This window comes from Equus caballus, chromosome 11 (assembly GCF_041296265.1).
Source record: "Equus caballus isolate H_3958 breed thoroughbred chromosome 11, TB-T2T, whole genome shotgun sequence".
In the NCBI taxonomy this organism is placed as follows: Eukaryota; Metazoa; Chordata; class Mammalia; order Perissodactyla; family Equidae; genus Equus; species Equus caballus.
This window is the reverse complement of record NC_091694.1, coordinates 6,131,320-6,147,191: the sequence shown is the minus strand read 5'-3', so window position 1 is coordinate 6,147,191 and position 15,872 is coordinate 6,131,320. Positions and strand designations below refer to the sequence as shown.

Genomic DNA, 15,872 nt, shown 5'->3' with positions numbered 1-15,872 from the left:
ATACCGTCACCCAACAAAGACACGTATAACACTTGTGTTAATTATCGATTTTATTAAAGGTTTTTCAGTTTTACAAAGGAAAAGGGAGTTAGTGGTTTGGCTTACTCGCAGGCCAAGTAGTGCTGGTGAGCCACTGCCGTCCATCCGCGACCCACGCTCTGGCCACGTGCACCTCCTCCCTACTCCTACCCCGGACGACGCGTCCAGTCAGGGATGGGTAACAATACATGCGAAATGCATCTGGTCAGGTAAGAACCAAACTCAAACCACAACGGTAAAAGTTAAAAACGAGCAAAGTAATTATATACGCCAAAGGATGTTAAGTCCTATCCTTAAATCCACAGCGGTTGGAAATAAAATGGTGTTTACAAAGTAGCAGTCAGCAGTCTGATTATGCTGATCATATATGACAGTCAACAGTAATGTGGCAATTTGCTCTACTTCATAATTCTTAAAATCACTCCCAATTTCTCATGATCTTCCCGAGATAATCAGTGGCCCACTTAAACTTAAGGCAAAATCAAAATCAAACAAAACCCTTGGAATCTAGAATTTGCAGGTAACATCTGGTAACTCCAAAGGTTCCCTGTGTTTTCTATGTTTACTATCATGAACTACAGGAATAGGTACTGAAAAATGTGTAAGTGTGGATGGCTAAAAACAAAACTCCGCCACTATTTTAAAATGAAAGTCATTTTAGTAATTTACAGTGTGGCTTGGTCTAATCCCCCAAGCATGGAGTAGTAATCAATTAGCTGAAATGATCTCTACATTATTCCATGAAAGTGATCAAAACCTTTATTTGAGTCAGGAGAATCAACAAGACACTTGGTCTCAAGGAGAGTAATCAATTTCCTGGCACTGCTCCTCTCTGCAGCTACAGTAGCAGCTAATCTTGAATACAATCGATAACCCCAGGCATACCTTCCACATTTATGATTCGCAGATATTACAGACTATCTGCTTCCAGTTCTCTCCCTTCCTAACAAGATGGAAAGAAAGCAGAGGGGGAGGAGGGACTTTGAGCAGCAGTCAACTAAAGAATTTCTGTTGCCCAGGGAACTCTAGGATCATGAATTTGAACTTATATTTCTCCAGCCAAAGCCCTGCACTGAAGAAAATTCAAGAGTTAAGTCTAACACGGTAACTTTAGGAGCTATAAAATGCCTCCAGGTAGATGTATTCTGAAATTACAAGCAATGAGTTCTCAGAAGCATGTGAAGCAAGTTAATGTTGCAACATTAAGCAAATGTTCTGAAGATAAGCTGATACTTAGCAGTGCTATGTTCTGAAGACAAGAACATGAAGAGCCCCAAAGGCGTTGAGACCAACCGTTTTCAGGTCACTAATGTCCAAATACTGAAATACAACTCAGGACATCTCTAGAAGAGCATAAAGTAGAGCTCCAAACACCAGAGGAAGAATCAACCGTCCTCCATTACAAATTGCAAAAACATCTGTACTAAATCTCAAATTTTCCATTTTGGGTACTGCTCAGAGTACTTTCTAAAAAGGCTTATATCATTATCATCTAATAGAAAAACCTCATTTATTCTACTCAGTATTATCATTCTAGAGAAGACTAAGTTGAATTTTATCTCTGTACTTTTTGTGAAAACAGCTTACAAAGAACCCAACAGAACCAAACTCATCTGTGGCAAAATCTGGCTTCTTAGGGACAGCAAACTGGCTCTGCTGCTTCCTTTACTAAGCAGCCAACAAAATAAATAGGTGCTCCTAGATCAGCCAGCGCATTCAGATACTGCTACACAGCAATGATGGCTAATGGACAGCTATCTGCTCAGGCAGGTCTCACACCTTATGTTTTGGTTCTTAGTCTTACCTAAATCTAATAAACCTCTATCTTAAAATTCTTCCTAAGTGTGTGGCATACTCTTTCCCTCTTGATAGTACAAATTAGTGAGGTTTTATTGTACCTTTATGCTTTCATTACAGTGAATAAAGTTCAAGACGAAACATTCCAATGTTAATAAAAATAGTATCAAATATCAGATTTAGTTTTTAAATAAAACTCAAGGTGCTGGAGTGAAGGTGTCTGCATAGCATCGATATGCTGTTCAAATCTGTAAAGACGGACCCAGATCTGCGCAGCTGGATTAGGTGGGGCGTCATTTCAAACAGCTCAGATCCTGACCACAGATATGCGTCTGTGAATAAGGTATTTCACCACCAATTCTGAAGCAATTCGACATTTAACAGGTCAATATTAAGCAATTCAAATTTACCTTCTGTTATTTCCCAGAATCTGTACTGTCCAGATATACCCAAATGAGATTAACACACAGTGCTTTTTACTGCAATCTTAATACAATTATTAATTAACTCTCTTGGTAGAAAGATTAGGGCTTGTGTCAACAGGTAGTATTTCTGCTGGACCTAAAAGTCACATTACTGATTCCACTGGGATACAGTTTATGGCAGGTCCCAAGACAGCAACTACATTTCCGCTGAATTATACTACATTCTCAAGACTGATTCTAGAACTGGTTTCATGAGGCAGATGTCACAGATACAAACAGTTAACAGGTTAAAAAAGATCAAGTGACATGTTTTACACTGATTTCAAGGAAAAAAACTCAAGAGGTACATGTTTAACCATTAAATATAGAATGATTGTTTAAATTGGATTTCAGCTGAAAGGACAATTTAGCAATTCAGATAAAGCTGCTAGAAACATACTGAAAACAGAGCCAGATCGACAATTCTATGGAACCTCCATTCACCGTTTAGCCATAGTTTCAACGATTATATTCTCTGTTCTAAAAATCAGAACACATGGTTTGTCAAAGCATTTTTCTGTGCTACTCCTGGGTATAAGAGGTGACCTGAGTGACGCCTCTTTTTTTTTGGTAATGCCAGATACTGTAATCTCCAGGCATTTTAATGGTTTACACCAAAATGACGGAATATATGAAATCTAAGTTGTTCTAGAAAATCCAGTTAATATGGTCACCAAAGTTACAATCACCATAAGTGAGAGTTCTCCCTACATTTATTCTACTAAGAAAGAACTGTGACTCTTTTTTTCTCCTTTCTTCAGCATCTCTTTTGGGAGAGGAGAGCGAGAAGGAGGGAGAGCAAACACCACTGACTCACGTGCCATCGGCTTCCAAAAGTTACATGTAGAGATAACCTTGTTGCCTACACCTTCCCAAGCAGTTAGAGACAAAGGCAGCTGTAGTGCTCTACAGACAATTCAGGGATTCCTCGAATAAGAAACGAATTCCTAAGCACATGAGCTAATGATCCTGCAGTGGCCTGTGGTGAAGAAGTCCTTGTGTGGGCAAAATGCTAGGAGGAATAGTCAGATGGGAAGGATACACAGCAATAGTTCAGCAAGAGGGCAAGCGGGCAGAGAGTGCGCCAACGCTGTCAACCACAAACTCACACTCAGCTTCCTGATTAGCTTCTCACCCCCAGTCCCTTTGCTTCAGTCCTGCTTTGTAGCCAGGCCCCACAGCAGAAGTGCTAGGACATTTAGCAGGAAAGCTTGGAAAGGCTCTACCTCACTTAAAAAATACCTTTGCTTAAAAACACATATATCCAGTGATTAACAATTAAGACATGAAAATAATTAACTACTTAGTAGTTAAATTCTACTAATTATCAAAAGTCATGGCCTACTGGGATCAGCAGCATTATAAATGGAAGTCATACTGCATTTCTTAAAGCTTTTTCTGAATGCTTAACAGATCTCTTTCAGTGTTAATTGCACTTAAAAGACATATTTTTTTCATTTAATCTCTGAAATCTGTTTTTTCTCTTTCATTTACAAAAAGAGGAAAGGGGTCCATTTATCATTTGCTCTATAGCTCTCTGAATTCAATAAAGACACCACATAGATTTGTGCAACAGGAGTAAGGGGAGTAGAAGAGCAGAGCCACTTCCTGGAGCAGACCAAACTCATCATCGTGACACTTCAGAGCTTGGACTGCAGTGGCTTCAGGTGTTTGTAGTAAGAGTCATGGACCTGCAGGGACGGGAAAGAGAAGAAATTACTGATAAAGAGCTTGTAAGGTAAAATAGCACTTTTTTTTTTGAAATAAACGTTACATACTTTATTTATTTTGTGAGGAAGATGGGCCCTGAGCTAACATCTGTTGCCAATCTTTCTCTTTTTGCTTCAGGAAGATCGTCCCTGAGCTAACATCTGTGCCAATCTTCCTCTATTTTTTGTATGTGGTATGCGCCACAGAATGGCTTGACAAGTGGTGTGTTGGTCTGCACCCGGGATCCAAACCCATGAACCCCGGCTGCCAAAGCAGAGCATGTGAACTTAACCACTATGCCACCGGGCTGGCCCCTAAAATAGCATACTTTTTTTTTTTTTTAGGAAGATTAGCCCTGAGCTAACATCTGCCACCATTCCTCTTTTTTGTTGAGGAAGACTGGCCCTGAGCTAACATCCATGCCCATCTTCCTCTATTTTATATGTGGGACACCTGCCACAGCATGGCTTGACAAGTGGTGCGTAGGCCTGCACCTGGGATCCAAACCGGTGAATTCCAGGGCTGCCGAAACGGAATGTGCAAACTTAACTGCTGCACCACTGGGCTGGTCCCTAGCATAATTTTTTTTTTTTTAAATTTTTCCTTTTTCTCCCCAAAGCCCCCCGGGTACACAGTTGTATATTCTTAGTTGTGGGTCCTTCCAGTTGTGGCATGTGGGACGCCGCCTGAGCATGGCTTGATGAGCAGTGCCATGTCCGCGCCCAGGATTCGAACCGACGAAACACTGGGCTGCTGCAGCGGAGCATGAGAGCTTAGCCACTCAGCCACAGGGCTGACCCCCCCCAGCATAATTTTAATGGAGAAGTTATCTGGACTTTATTTGGATGCTAATTCAAATAAATTTAAGGGGAAAAAAAAAGAATTGAGTCAATTGGGGAAATCTGGACATTGGGCAGTTCACGATATTAAAAAATTTGTTATTAATTTGTTTAGGTGTGAGAATGGTAAGTGTTTTTTTTTTTTTTTGAGGAAGATTATAGCCCCGAGCTAACTATTGCCAATCCTCCTCTTTTTGCTGACGAAGACTGGCCCTGAGCTAACATCCATGCCCATCTTCCTCTACTTTATATGTGGGACGCCTACCACAGCATGGCTTTTGCCAAGGGGTGCCATGTCCGCACCTGGGATCCGAGGCGGCGAACCCCAGGCCACCGAGAAGCGGAACGTGCGCACTTAACTGCTGTGCCACCAGGCCGGCCTCAAGTAAGGGGTTAATTTTTCAAAAAAATCTTTTTCTTTTAGAGATACATATTGAAATATCTATGGATAAAATTATCTGATACCTTGGATTTGTTTCAAAATAATCCCCAGGAGGAGGAGGTGGGGGCTGGGGGATCAGATGAAACACAACTGGACGTGAGTAGACAGCTGTTGAAGCAGCACAAAGGGGACATGCAGGTGCATCAGGGTATTCTATTTTTCTACACGTTTGAAAAATTTCAATTAGTTATTAAATACTCAAGGAAATTAAAAACCTCCCTACTGTGGGAAAAACCCAGTTCCCTTCTGAACCTATTGCTCAAATAAAGTGATTGTCTGAAGTGGCCACAGGAACTTCCAAAGCTTCCACAGACAGATCGCTCTCAGAGGTCTTTCTCGCCTTAATATTTAACTGAAGAATTTCAAAAGGTGAAAAGACATTGTTTTTACCTCTGTTTTGTTCAGGGGAGATTTCTTGGCCCACTCAAACAAGTTTTCATACACATTCCCGTCGTAGCGGCCAAGCACAGAGCCAAGTGTCACATCCTGAAAATCAAAAGCATCGACCAAAGCAACAGCATCAGGGCGAATGGCAGTCAGCAACTCCTTTACGCGCTGGTGTACTTGGGTAATTTGAGACTCAGTCATGATGCTCCCCTAAAAGAAACAAAACAAGCAAACACGTACATGTATGTCTGTATACAGACAGGTACGTATTTATATATACACACACACATACAGTAGACCACAATTATTTTTCTATAAAAATAATAAATAGGACTTAACCTTAGAAAATACTTACCTGAAGAAAATCCCCTGCATTCTGACTGATTCCATATAGAGAATACAAGAGACATAAATTCCTTAAGACAGCCTGGACGGATTTATCTTGAATCTTGAGAAGTTTTTCTGCAAAGAGCTTCACTACCACATAGTGACAATGTGCCTAGATAAAAAGCAAACAGCAGAGTGAGAACCTCTGAAAAAGATTCAACACACAGTGACAAGGGTTTCTGCACTAAGAAAATGAGAGGGGAGGAGGGTGGGGCAGACAGGAGGGGGAGAACTGTCGCTGACCTCACTTGCTCGAACAAGGTCAACGGAAGTTAGGTTCCATGCTACCTCCTTGCTTTTTCGGTGAAACACTTCAGTTTGAAGGTTTTTCGCAGCAATTTCTACTAATCTGTTAAAAAACGAAAGAAAACTCAAGCTTGGCAGACACAATCAACAGTACCCACACCTTCTTCCTCTTCCATTAGGCCCCTGGCCCGACAGGTCCCCACAGCTGCCTATTCTAGCTTTGGAAGGTGAGCTCACCTGGCCGCACGGAGTTTATACGCTTCTGTTAGGCTGTCAGGGCTGTTGATATCCACCACACTCGGCCAGACAGCTACCTGCTGGGGCTGGATGCGCTGACTGGGTAGGTCATTCAAGTAGGACACCATGCCACACACCAACTTTCCTGAGTGCACCTGGTCGTAACTTTTCATCAGGAACCTAAAAATCACCAGTATGCATGCTTTCAGTAACTAGACTTTCTGTGAAACAGAAATAAACTCCTGAAATGACTTTAAGCTAAGAGACAGGTGTTTCATACTCGTTGGTCTCACCACAAGATAAAAACAGTGGGTCAGGATGGAAGGCAAAACTACATCTTTCAGGAACAAACATAACGTGAAGAGAAAACATGGGAAAAGGAACCGATGAAAAGGAGTGGAACGTCCTCGATGAGAGAGAAATCATGAATTAGATTCTCACCTAGCTGTCTGCAGCATCATGACAGTATTTTCTCCCTCAAAGGTGCACGTTGCAGTAAAAGTGACGTAAATATTTGGAAGACCACTGCAATGAGAATAGCCATGACCGCCACAAGCCATGCGACATGCTTCGATAGCAGCGTTACTTGTCCAGGAGGTGAAAGCCTTCAGCCCGGCGGTGAGTGCGTGAAGCTGAAGGGGGAAAGCACAAGGCCATCAGAACATCGGTGCTAAGAGTCCCAGTTCCAAAGGGAAACACTAATCCCTCACCTGACAGTGCCAGTCACTTTCAACAGCACTTGACACGTATGTAAACTGAAGATGCAGGGTCATCTAATTGGCCCGAATTAATAACCTTCCCAAGATTCCCTTCTGAACTGTTCTACTTGGCAAAAAGTCACCACTTATTTTCCTTTGATTAACAAATGACCAATGTGGTACAGTACTTCTGAAACTTAAAGACAAAACCCACATATCTTCATATCTGATCCACTTTCAATCAGAAAAATTTCTGTATCTTTGAGAGTACAGGGATTCCTTTAATAATATCCCAAGGTTTAGTTTTCTCTGGACATTATCCAACAGGTAAATATGAAACAGAAGGGTGTCCACAAGTGAATGAGACTAAACACGTACCTCTGGCAATTCACTCAGGTCCCCTTGGCCAATGCCTTCATTAATCCGAAGATAGGTCTCCTTCATGTATGCGCCTACAAACTGGAAGGCATAGGCAGTAGCCAGGAGTGGAAAGAGTTTATACTGCTGGGTTTGAAAATCCAAAATCTGCGGTTCTGGTTCACTAAAGTATATAGGAAAAAAAATAAACACTTATATAGAACTTACTATATGCCAGCTTCTAGTCTGAACACTTTGATATATTAACTTATTTAATCCTCATAAAGACCCTATGAGGTAGCTATTATCCCCATTTCATGGATGGGGAAAATGAGAGGTTAAGAACCTGCCTGAGGTCACAGAGCCAATAAGTGAGAGTCTCGATTTAAATCTAGGCTATGTGGCTACAGAACACCATGCTCTTAAACTGCCTTATTGAACTGCCTTAGGTGGACAGAATTTCCTGGCTATGAAGTTCATATCTATCTTAGTCTTGCCAGTATGACTAAGGAAACTGCATCTTATAGCAATATACAAAATCCAACTTAGTTGACCTCAAAGGAGGAAGGCAATGTAAAGAGGTCTAACCAGGGTGGAATAAACTATATTCTGACCACAGTTTTGGAGAAGACCCAATGCAGGGTTAAATTAACTATCTGACGTCTAAGAAAGTCTGCTCTTATCAATTTTTTTATTGCTTCTTTTAAGAGTAAAAAGGTTATCAGGGAGTGATGCCCAAGTGAAACGCAGTAGTAGGAATAAACTATGTTCGTGAACACATTACGGAATCAAATTTAATGTCACTTTCATCATACCCAATTCGTAGTTGTTAGTAGCAATTAGAATTTTCAAACCTCTTTTAGTACTTTGAATATTTCATTTATAGAGCTCAAGTAACATTATTACTGTTTTTCTTAGAAGGTTAAAAATAATAATAAGGTGGTTATTTGCATCTTTCTACTTAAGAAAAGAAGTTTAGGCTCTAAGTGGCAGACCTAGTACACTGCCATCCCAGCTAATTTTGCATAGCCAATGCGTCTTCTCTATACCACATCTGGGAATTTTGATATCTGAATGGGTCAAAGCCAGGTCTTCAGTAGTGAGCCCATCTCAGACTCCACCCTTACCCTGGCTTGATTTCAGACTGGTGCCTCACGGCGCTGTATCGGATGGCAATGGTGCAAGCCTTAGACAGAGACCGAGCAGCTTCTCCCACGAGAAAGGACCTGACAAATACCATGGTCCCATAGGTCAGCTTGTTACTCACAGGTTTCACGTATGTGCCATCAGGCTTCACCTGGAAAAAGAACATGGAACTGATGCTTCCTTCTGTTAAACTGACGTGGCACTTTAGGCCAGTGATTCACAAAGTGTAGTCCCCCAAATGGCAGCATCAGCATCACCTGGGAACTTGTTTGAAACACACCACCTCAGTCCCCACCCTGACCTACCTTAACCAGCATTCCAGGTGATTCTAATGCATGCCAGGTTTGAGACCCACTGGTTTAGCAAACCAGAATATGTATGCTCTTCACACCTGTCAATGGCTTTTGATTTCACCGTCACAATAAAAGAAGCATCAGAAGTAAAAATACGTTACCTTCTAATAAAGAATAGATCCTTCTAACCCTGTGGTTATCGAAAGCCACTGAAACTCCCATGTTTGACACCTCTGCTCCTATTTTCTGTCTAAATATACCTGGGCATACTTCATTAGCATGTTTTCTCTGGGAATACGATAATTGTCCATCTTCAGGTAGCCATTATCCATCTCATCATAGCCAAATTTGGGGCCAATGTCTCCAACGGTAATGCCTACCACAGATGAAAGAAAAGTCACAAAATGTTTATGCTCTGGAATTTCTGGCTCTCCCCTGCCTCTTTAGTTGTGTTATACTTTTTTCAGAAGAAACTGATCAGTTTAATTTTTGATCTTAACATTGGATGAACAATTCTACCTGGCAAAGGCTTATGGGTCCCAATTTCACGAATAGGTACCATGAAGGCATGTAATCCATAGCATTTCCCCTTAGTGATGAGTTGGGCAAGAACTATTGCATGATTTGAAGTCTTTCCAACTGCAACACCAAAGAGAACGAGAAGTGAGCAAACATTCTTAAACTTTCAAAGGACAGAAACAAAACATGGGTTTGAAAATTCTATGTTAAATATAACACTAGACTCTATCAATAAAGTGTGCCCAGAGAGTCTGCCTTATGACAGTACCACACCCAGTTTTCAAAAAGAAATTCACTTACACTGACGATTATTAAAACTTACTAAATTTTGGCAAAGCAATCCATTTTTCTATACATACAAAAGCTTTATATATTTTTTTGAGATATAATTGACATGTAACAGTGTGTCAGTTTAAGGTGCACAGTTAAGGACTGGACAGCAATCCTTCATTTAAGAAAAGGCAACTTTACCTTCTCTTCTAGTTATTTTATTTACTTAAAGAAAATCTTAGGAGAACCATAAGAATACCAATTTAAATTACTTCCTTTTTCTCCCTTAAGGCAGTGCTTTCCAAAACAGTAGCCACTAGCCACATGTGGCTATTTACATTTAAACTAATTATAATTAAATAAAAGATAAGATTCAGTTCTACAGGCAATTAGTCACATTTCAAGCGTTCACTAGCTAGCTATATGTGGCCAGTGGCTACCGTACTGAACAGCAAAGACAGAGAATATTCCCATCACTGCAGAAAGTTCTATGGGATAGAGCTGCTTTAGGAGATTTTTGTTAGTACACCAAGAAATATTTATTTTTTGCATGCTCGTTTATTTCTTACCAAAATGTAATGTTATATATTGAAAATATAATGCGAATAACAAAATCTTTCAACCACTAACGCCATCTGAAATATTCATCCTAAGACAATAACTCAGAATGGAAGACCATATTAAGTAAGTTTCATGTCACAGCTGTTTATAATAAAAATTTGAAACAACTCAAATGCTTGACAATACGGAAATGACTAACCAAACAAGGAATACTAAGTTTAAATAATGACTACAGAAACTATGCTAACACATGCGAATGTTTAGATGAAAAACTAAGAAAAGCTGAGTAAGATAGCTGTCCTTTCTGTGCTTTGTAAAACGTATAAATATCTATAACATGCACCATAAGAAACTGTGAAATAGCTTAGAATAGTTTAAGACTCAGAGATTTTTTTCTATATTTCAAAATGATATTCTCAAAAAGGCTCTACATTCTAAATACAATCTTAAAATAGATCTTCAAAATATCCAATAAATGATAAAAATCCACTTACGCCCACCAGGCCACCATTTGATGGAGGTCACAGTAGGACTGTTGAGAATGAACTCCTGGGTTTCAGGATCATAAGTGGCTGTGGTTTCCAAGCCTCGAAGATGAGTTCCTGAGAAAATAAACTACATTCACTTCAGATAGAAAACGGGAACAAACAGGTGTGGGGTAAAACCTCTGCCCAGTCCTTTAAGCTCTAGCAGCTCAGAGAAAAACAAACTCTAATGACAACAACACATTTGTAGACAAGCTACAAATGGTTGATAATCAAGATACATAATTCCCTATATTTAAATCAGACAGTTCCTATTAAGTTGAAAATATATGAATTTAACAGAGAAGTTAATTGCCCTTTTAAACCCATCTCTAAGTCGTGAGTATGCCAATTTCAACTCATACATATTGTGTTTAGTACACCAATTCAACATTCTGGACCTCTGTATCACTACGAAGAAAAAGATAATGTGACAGGAAGAGCCTCCAGCTCAAGTTCTTATAAACTGAGAATTTATTTCAGAATGATTGCTGGAATGGAATGGAGCTTAAAAAGGTATAGCCATTATGAGCAACGCAGAATTTCTTGGAATAGTGACTTTTCTGGATTTCTAAAGATCCAATAATAAGGTCTAAGTCCACCCAACGATGCCAGGCTTCAACTTAGTCCTGGCTGGTCCATCAGCGTGACTAGGAAGTGCTCTCAGGTTCACATGTTCACTAGAGATGGATAGGGATTTGTGTTTTAAATTCTAACACAAATGTGCCAAAATTCTTTGAAAAAAGTTACAGAAAAATGTTCTAAGTGACACTCTCTCTATCCTGAAGCAAATGCTGAGAATCTTACAAACTGCTTTGATGACGCTACACCTCTTTAAACACAACTCTGAAACGCTGAGAAACCCAAGTTGAATGACAGAAATGGCCAGTTTATGTGTGATCCACAACCTACCCAAGTGGGAACCAAGGACCCAGACACTTAGACCCCTTTCACCAAAGAAGCAGTTTTTGTAGAAAAAGAAGTAACATATGAAACAGAATAGATAATGCAAACATTTTGTACCAAATGCAAACAATAGAACCAAAGAGCATTTCACCTTGAGTCTTGTGAAAATCCTGTAAAATACTAGTCAGCACAGAGAACCAAAATGGCTATCAAATTAAGATGAAGTTGTACAGAAGTAAGGAGCAAGTGGCAAACATACACTAGACTAGTTGTTCTGAAATGTCTGAGTAAAAAAAGAGAAGCCAGAAACAAACGAATGGCAAATGCAGATACCAGTTCAGATCAGATGATAACAGGAACAGACACGACACCTTCAGCCCCGTATAGTTCATGAAAAAAGGTGGGTGGGGGATGGAAAGAGAAAAGAAAAGGCGGTAGATACAGAGTTTGAAACCAACTGCTTGGAAGTACAGCTTATCTTATTTGTTCTACCCTCTGGCCAAGCCACTTTCAGAACTTTACTGAATTTACTGAATCAAGGTACAAATAAGTTCAAAGTATAAACTGCTGCACATTAGGCTATATAAGCCACTCATTCCCCTACAGCAAGTCAAAGAGCACACGTACCGTTAATTTGTACTTCTCCTGGAATTTGTGCAAGATCATTAAGGTATCAGTAGCGAAGGTAATCAGATAGTAATGAAGAAAAAAAAATCAGTTCAGATTCTATATGCACACAAATTGTATACAACTTCGGTGAATTTGAAAAACCACTTAGTAAATAAGGCCCAACTTGTAATTCTTGACCTTCTGAAAGTGACCCACAAAAAAAAAAATATTCAGCATATCTGTGTGAAAACATAAACTTTAATTTCCACTGACCAAAGCAATGTCTATGCCAAGACTTGCATATGTGAAAAACCTGGCCTCTGCAGAAAGATCTTGTTTAAACAGATCATAGTATGTGGAGATGCCATGGCTGACACACGGCGGGCTCTCCATACATGCTAAGCTTGCAGAGCCCCGCCCGACCCAGAAGGTAGACTGAATGCACCATACCATGACCCATCTCTGTCTGGGCATAAGTGCCAATCATCTCCAAGTTCCAGGCGGGGATGAAGAAGCGCTCCTGCTGTTCCTTGGTTGCCTGGTGAAGCAAGGTGGGCAAGAACATGCCCAAGTGAAGATCCAGAGGCTCAGGCCGCCCTCGGTGCACAAAACTTCGAAGAAATACCGAGGATGGGCATTTGAAAGAAGAGTCAGCAGGTGTGAGAGAATCAGCAATTTGAACGGACAGAGCAAGGGAAGGAGAAAAAAAAATCTTCTGTAAGCATGAATTAGTTGGGTGGACTTTATCATGGATGAGAGCACTGTCCCTTTCTGTATAACTTTAATAAACTCTTGGCAATTTCCATTTTTCTTAAGTTGGCAAGAAGTGTTTTCTTATGCTACTCATCTCTAAAATAATTAATCTTGGCAGGGATTGGCTACCGATTCCAAAGCCTGTGCAGCACAAACCACGTAAGCAAGGCAGAGGATTCCAGCCTTGCAATTAAACCAAAGGAAATAAAAATTTGAAGAGGTTATATGGAATGGAGAATTTAAACTGTGCAATGATTCACTCTGATGAGAAGGTGAGACAGGAGAACTTAGCTCTCTGAATGACAATATGTCTCCTAGACAAAAGTTTTTCCTACATGCAATTTCAGTAATGCTTCCAGGCTGGAATCTTTTCTGTTTGTCCATAAAACATCTAGCATAATGCACATCCCTTACATAAATCTGGTCTTTTCATTCAGATTCATCACAAATATCCAGCCATGCTCTACTGAAACAATTTAATACAAAAATTGACAGTGCTCTTCATCCCAAAAATTAATTTCAGAAATAAAAAAGACATGCAATTTCTAGTGACAACCGTATTAAAAATTACAAATAACATATCATGCATAACAAGTTCTTCATTACAATTATATGGGAATTATCCCTAATGATAATAAACATCTTAATCATTTTAAAGCCACTCCCTAAAGTCATTCTTTTCCATTTAAAATTGGCAGGTGCCTGAGACTTCTGCGTGAATTTATTTCTAATGGGAAGCAGTTTTACATGCCTTTGTATTTTTCCATGTTACTAGCATCTATTTAATTTCCAGCTCTAAATTAATCAACTCTATATTGCTCTTATTACTCGCTTTAATTATCACAGAAAGGAACCTAAACAGCATTTCAGTTTTAAAATCTCTTAGTTTGTTCCATATGAGGTAAGGAGGGAAATAGCCAGGGCACACTGCTCAGGAGAGGCTGATCAACTCTGTCTTCCAATCGGGTGGCTGTGCTTTCAGCTAACCAATCACATAAAATGTAGAAGACTTTCTCATTCTACAAAGAAATTAAGGCTGAAAGGAGTTAAGTGCCTTCAGGGCAAAAAGCTACTGGCAAAACAAGGACGAGAATCTCATCACCTAACCACATCTACCAGTTGGGAAGTTACCGTACAAGCACAACCCAGGCTGGGGACAATGATGAGGACGCTAAGAAGACCTGCCAAAACCAGAGCTATCTTTGGAAGTATCCAAGGGGAAATTCCCTAAGATGTTACCACTAGTGGAAACTGGGTGAAAAGTCCCCGGGACTTCTTACGCTATTTTTGCAAGTTCCTATGAGTCTACAATCATTGCAAAAGAAAAAGAAAAGTTTCAGTTTCCACTGAAATCCTCAGAAAAACACATGGGATGAGAGAGTGCCTTTCATACACAAACAGGAATGCCAACTGCCCCCCATTTTTAAAAGAATGGTGCCTAGGAACAAAAATAGACATTAAGCCTAGGACCTGAAAGGAGAAAACTCTCTGAACTAGGACTAGACACTGTGGCCTGGGACGAGCCACTTTTAGTGCTGAAAGGCTATTTTGCATTACTAGAAACCAGAGCTCCTCCAAAGCACCCCATCACTCATGGGAGGGTTACACGAGTGTGTTGTACTATGGAATAATGAAAACAAAGGGTCACCGCAACACACCCTCAGCAGGGTGGGTAAAACTACTACAACTAGAAACTGTTTGAGACTGAAGAACGTTTGCAGGAGAAAAATCTCTTTTTCGACTAAGATAAGGAATATTCAGAAGTGGATGAAATTTAGAAATGTTACGAGGAGAAAGTGACCTGAATAGTTTTTTTACTTAAATCAAGTATTTGTTGTAAAAAGGTGGCTGTGCATGATAAAGATTATATGTTATTTTCAAATAACTTATTTTAAAATTACAAAGCACCAACATTTTACTCGGTGAAGTACTAGACTCAATTCTTCTAAAACCATGATCCCGAAAGGCATGCTTACTCTCCCCTTCTACAGGGTACAGGGCTGGAGAGGCTGGCAGCCAATACTGAAGACGAAATCATGAGATTAACAATACACGAGAAAGGAAGAAATCAAAACAGCATCTCCACGAACAGCATGATTATAACCCTAGGAAATCAACAACAATAAAATATCATCAATAATAAATGAATTTAGAAAGGCTGTAGGCTATAAGGAAAAAAAAAAATCACTGTACTTTTATCTATTAAGACTATTCAAGTAGAAACCCCAGTAAAAAGAAAGGCAATTTACAAAATCAACAAAATATCTGAAATTTCTTAAGTGATTTAGTTCAGGATATTAAAGATTTAATTATGAAAAAATATAAATCCTAATAGGATGAATAAAAGAAGATATGAATAACAGGAGAGAAATCGCTAACTCCTGGTTGAGTGGACTAAATAAACACTTCCCAAGAAAACGTAAGGATATAATGTAACACGGATTTTAAATTCCTGTAGAAGATATTTTAGAACTTGAAAAATTGAGATCAGATTTCATCTAGAAGAATAAGTATGCAAGAACACCAAATACATATATCTTGAAACGTAATAATACTAAACCCTATCAGATTTTAAAATATCTTATGAAGCAACAATGAGCCAAAACTTATGATGTTAGGAGAAAAACAAACAAACCAATGCAACATATTTAAGGTTCCAGAAATAAACTGAAACTATTATAAAATTCT

General features: G+C 39.5%; 1 protein-coding gene across 6 annotated transcripts in view; it reads right to left on the bottom strand.

The window, feature by feature from the left end:
• Positions 1-32: 32 nt before the first annotated feature.
• The window catches only part of ACOX1 (acyl-CoA oxidase 1), a 24,660-nt gene continuing 8,820 nt past the window's right edge, over positions 33-15,872 (bottom strand). For 2 of the 6 annotated variants that reach the window (XM_001494513.7, XM_070226890.1), the window contains 12 exons: positions 12,882-13,042; positions 10,887-10,994; positions 9,562-9,681; positions 9,303-9,418; positions 8,731-8,900; positions 7,625-7,787; positions 6,990-7,180; positions 6,549-6,728; positions 6,309-6,414; positions 6,034-6,177; positions 5,682-5,888; positions 33-3,991 (listed from right to left, as the gene is read on the bottom strand). In XM_001494513.7, the coding sequence (XP_001494563.2) occupies positions 3,941-3,991; positions 5,682-5,888; positions 6,034-6,177; positions 6,309-6,414; positions 6,549-6,728; positions 6,990-7,180; positions 7,625-7,787; positions 8,731-8,900; positions 9,303-9,418; positions 9,562-9,681; positions 10,887-10,994; positions 12,882-13,042 (1,717 nt within the window). In that variant the 3' untranslated portion in view covers positions 33-3,940. The remainder of the gene's footprint in view (positions 3,992-5,681; positions 5,889-6,033; positions 6,178-6,308; positions 6,415-6,548; positions 6,729-6,989; positions 7,181-7,624; positions 7,788-8,730; positions 8,901-9,302; positions 9,419-9,561; positions 9,682-10,886; positions 10,995-12,881; positions 13,043-15,872) is intronic. The other 4 variants (XM_070226891.1, XM_005597137.4, XM_003362487.5 and 1 more) reach the window with 3 other exon arrangements.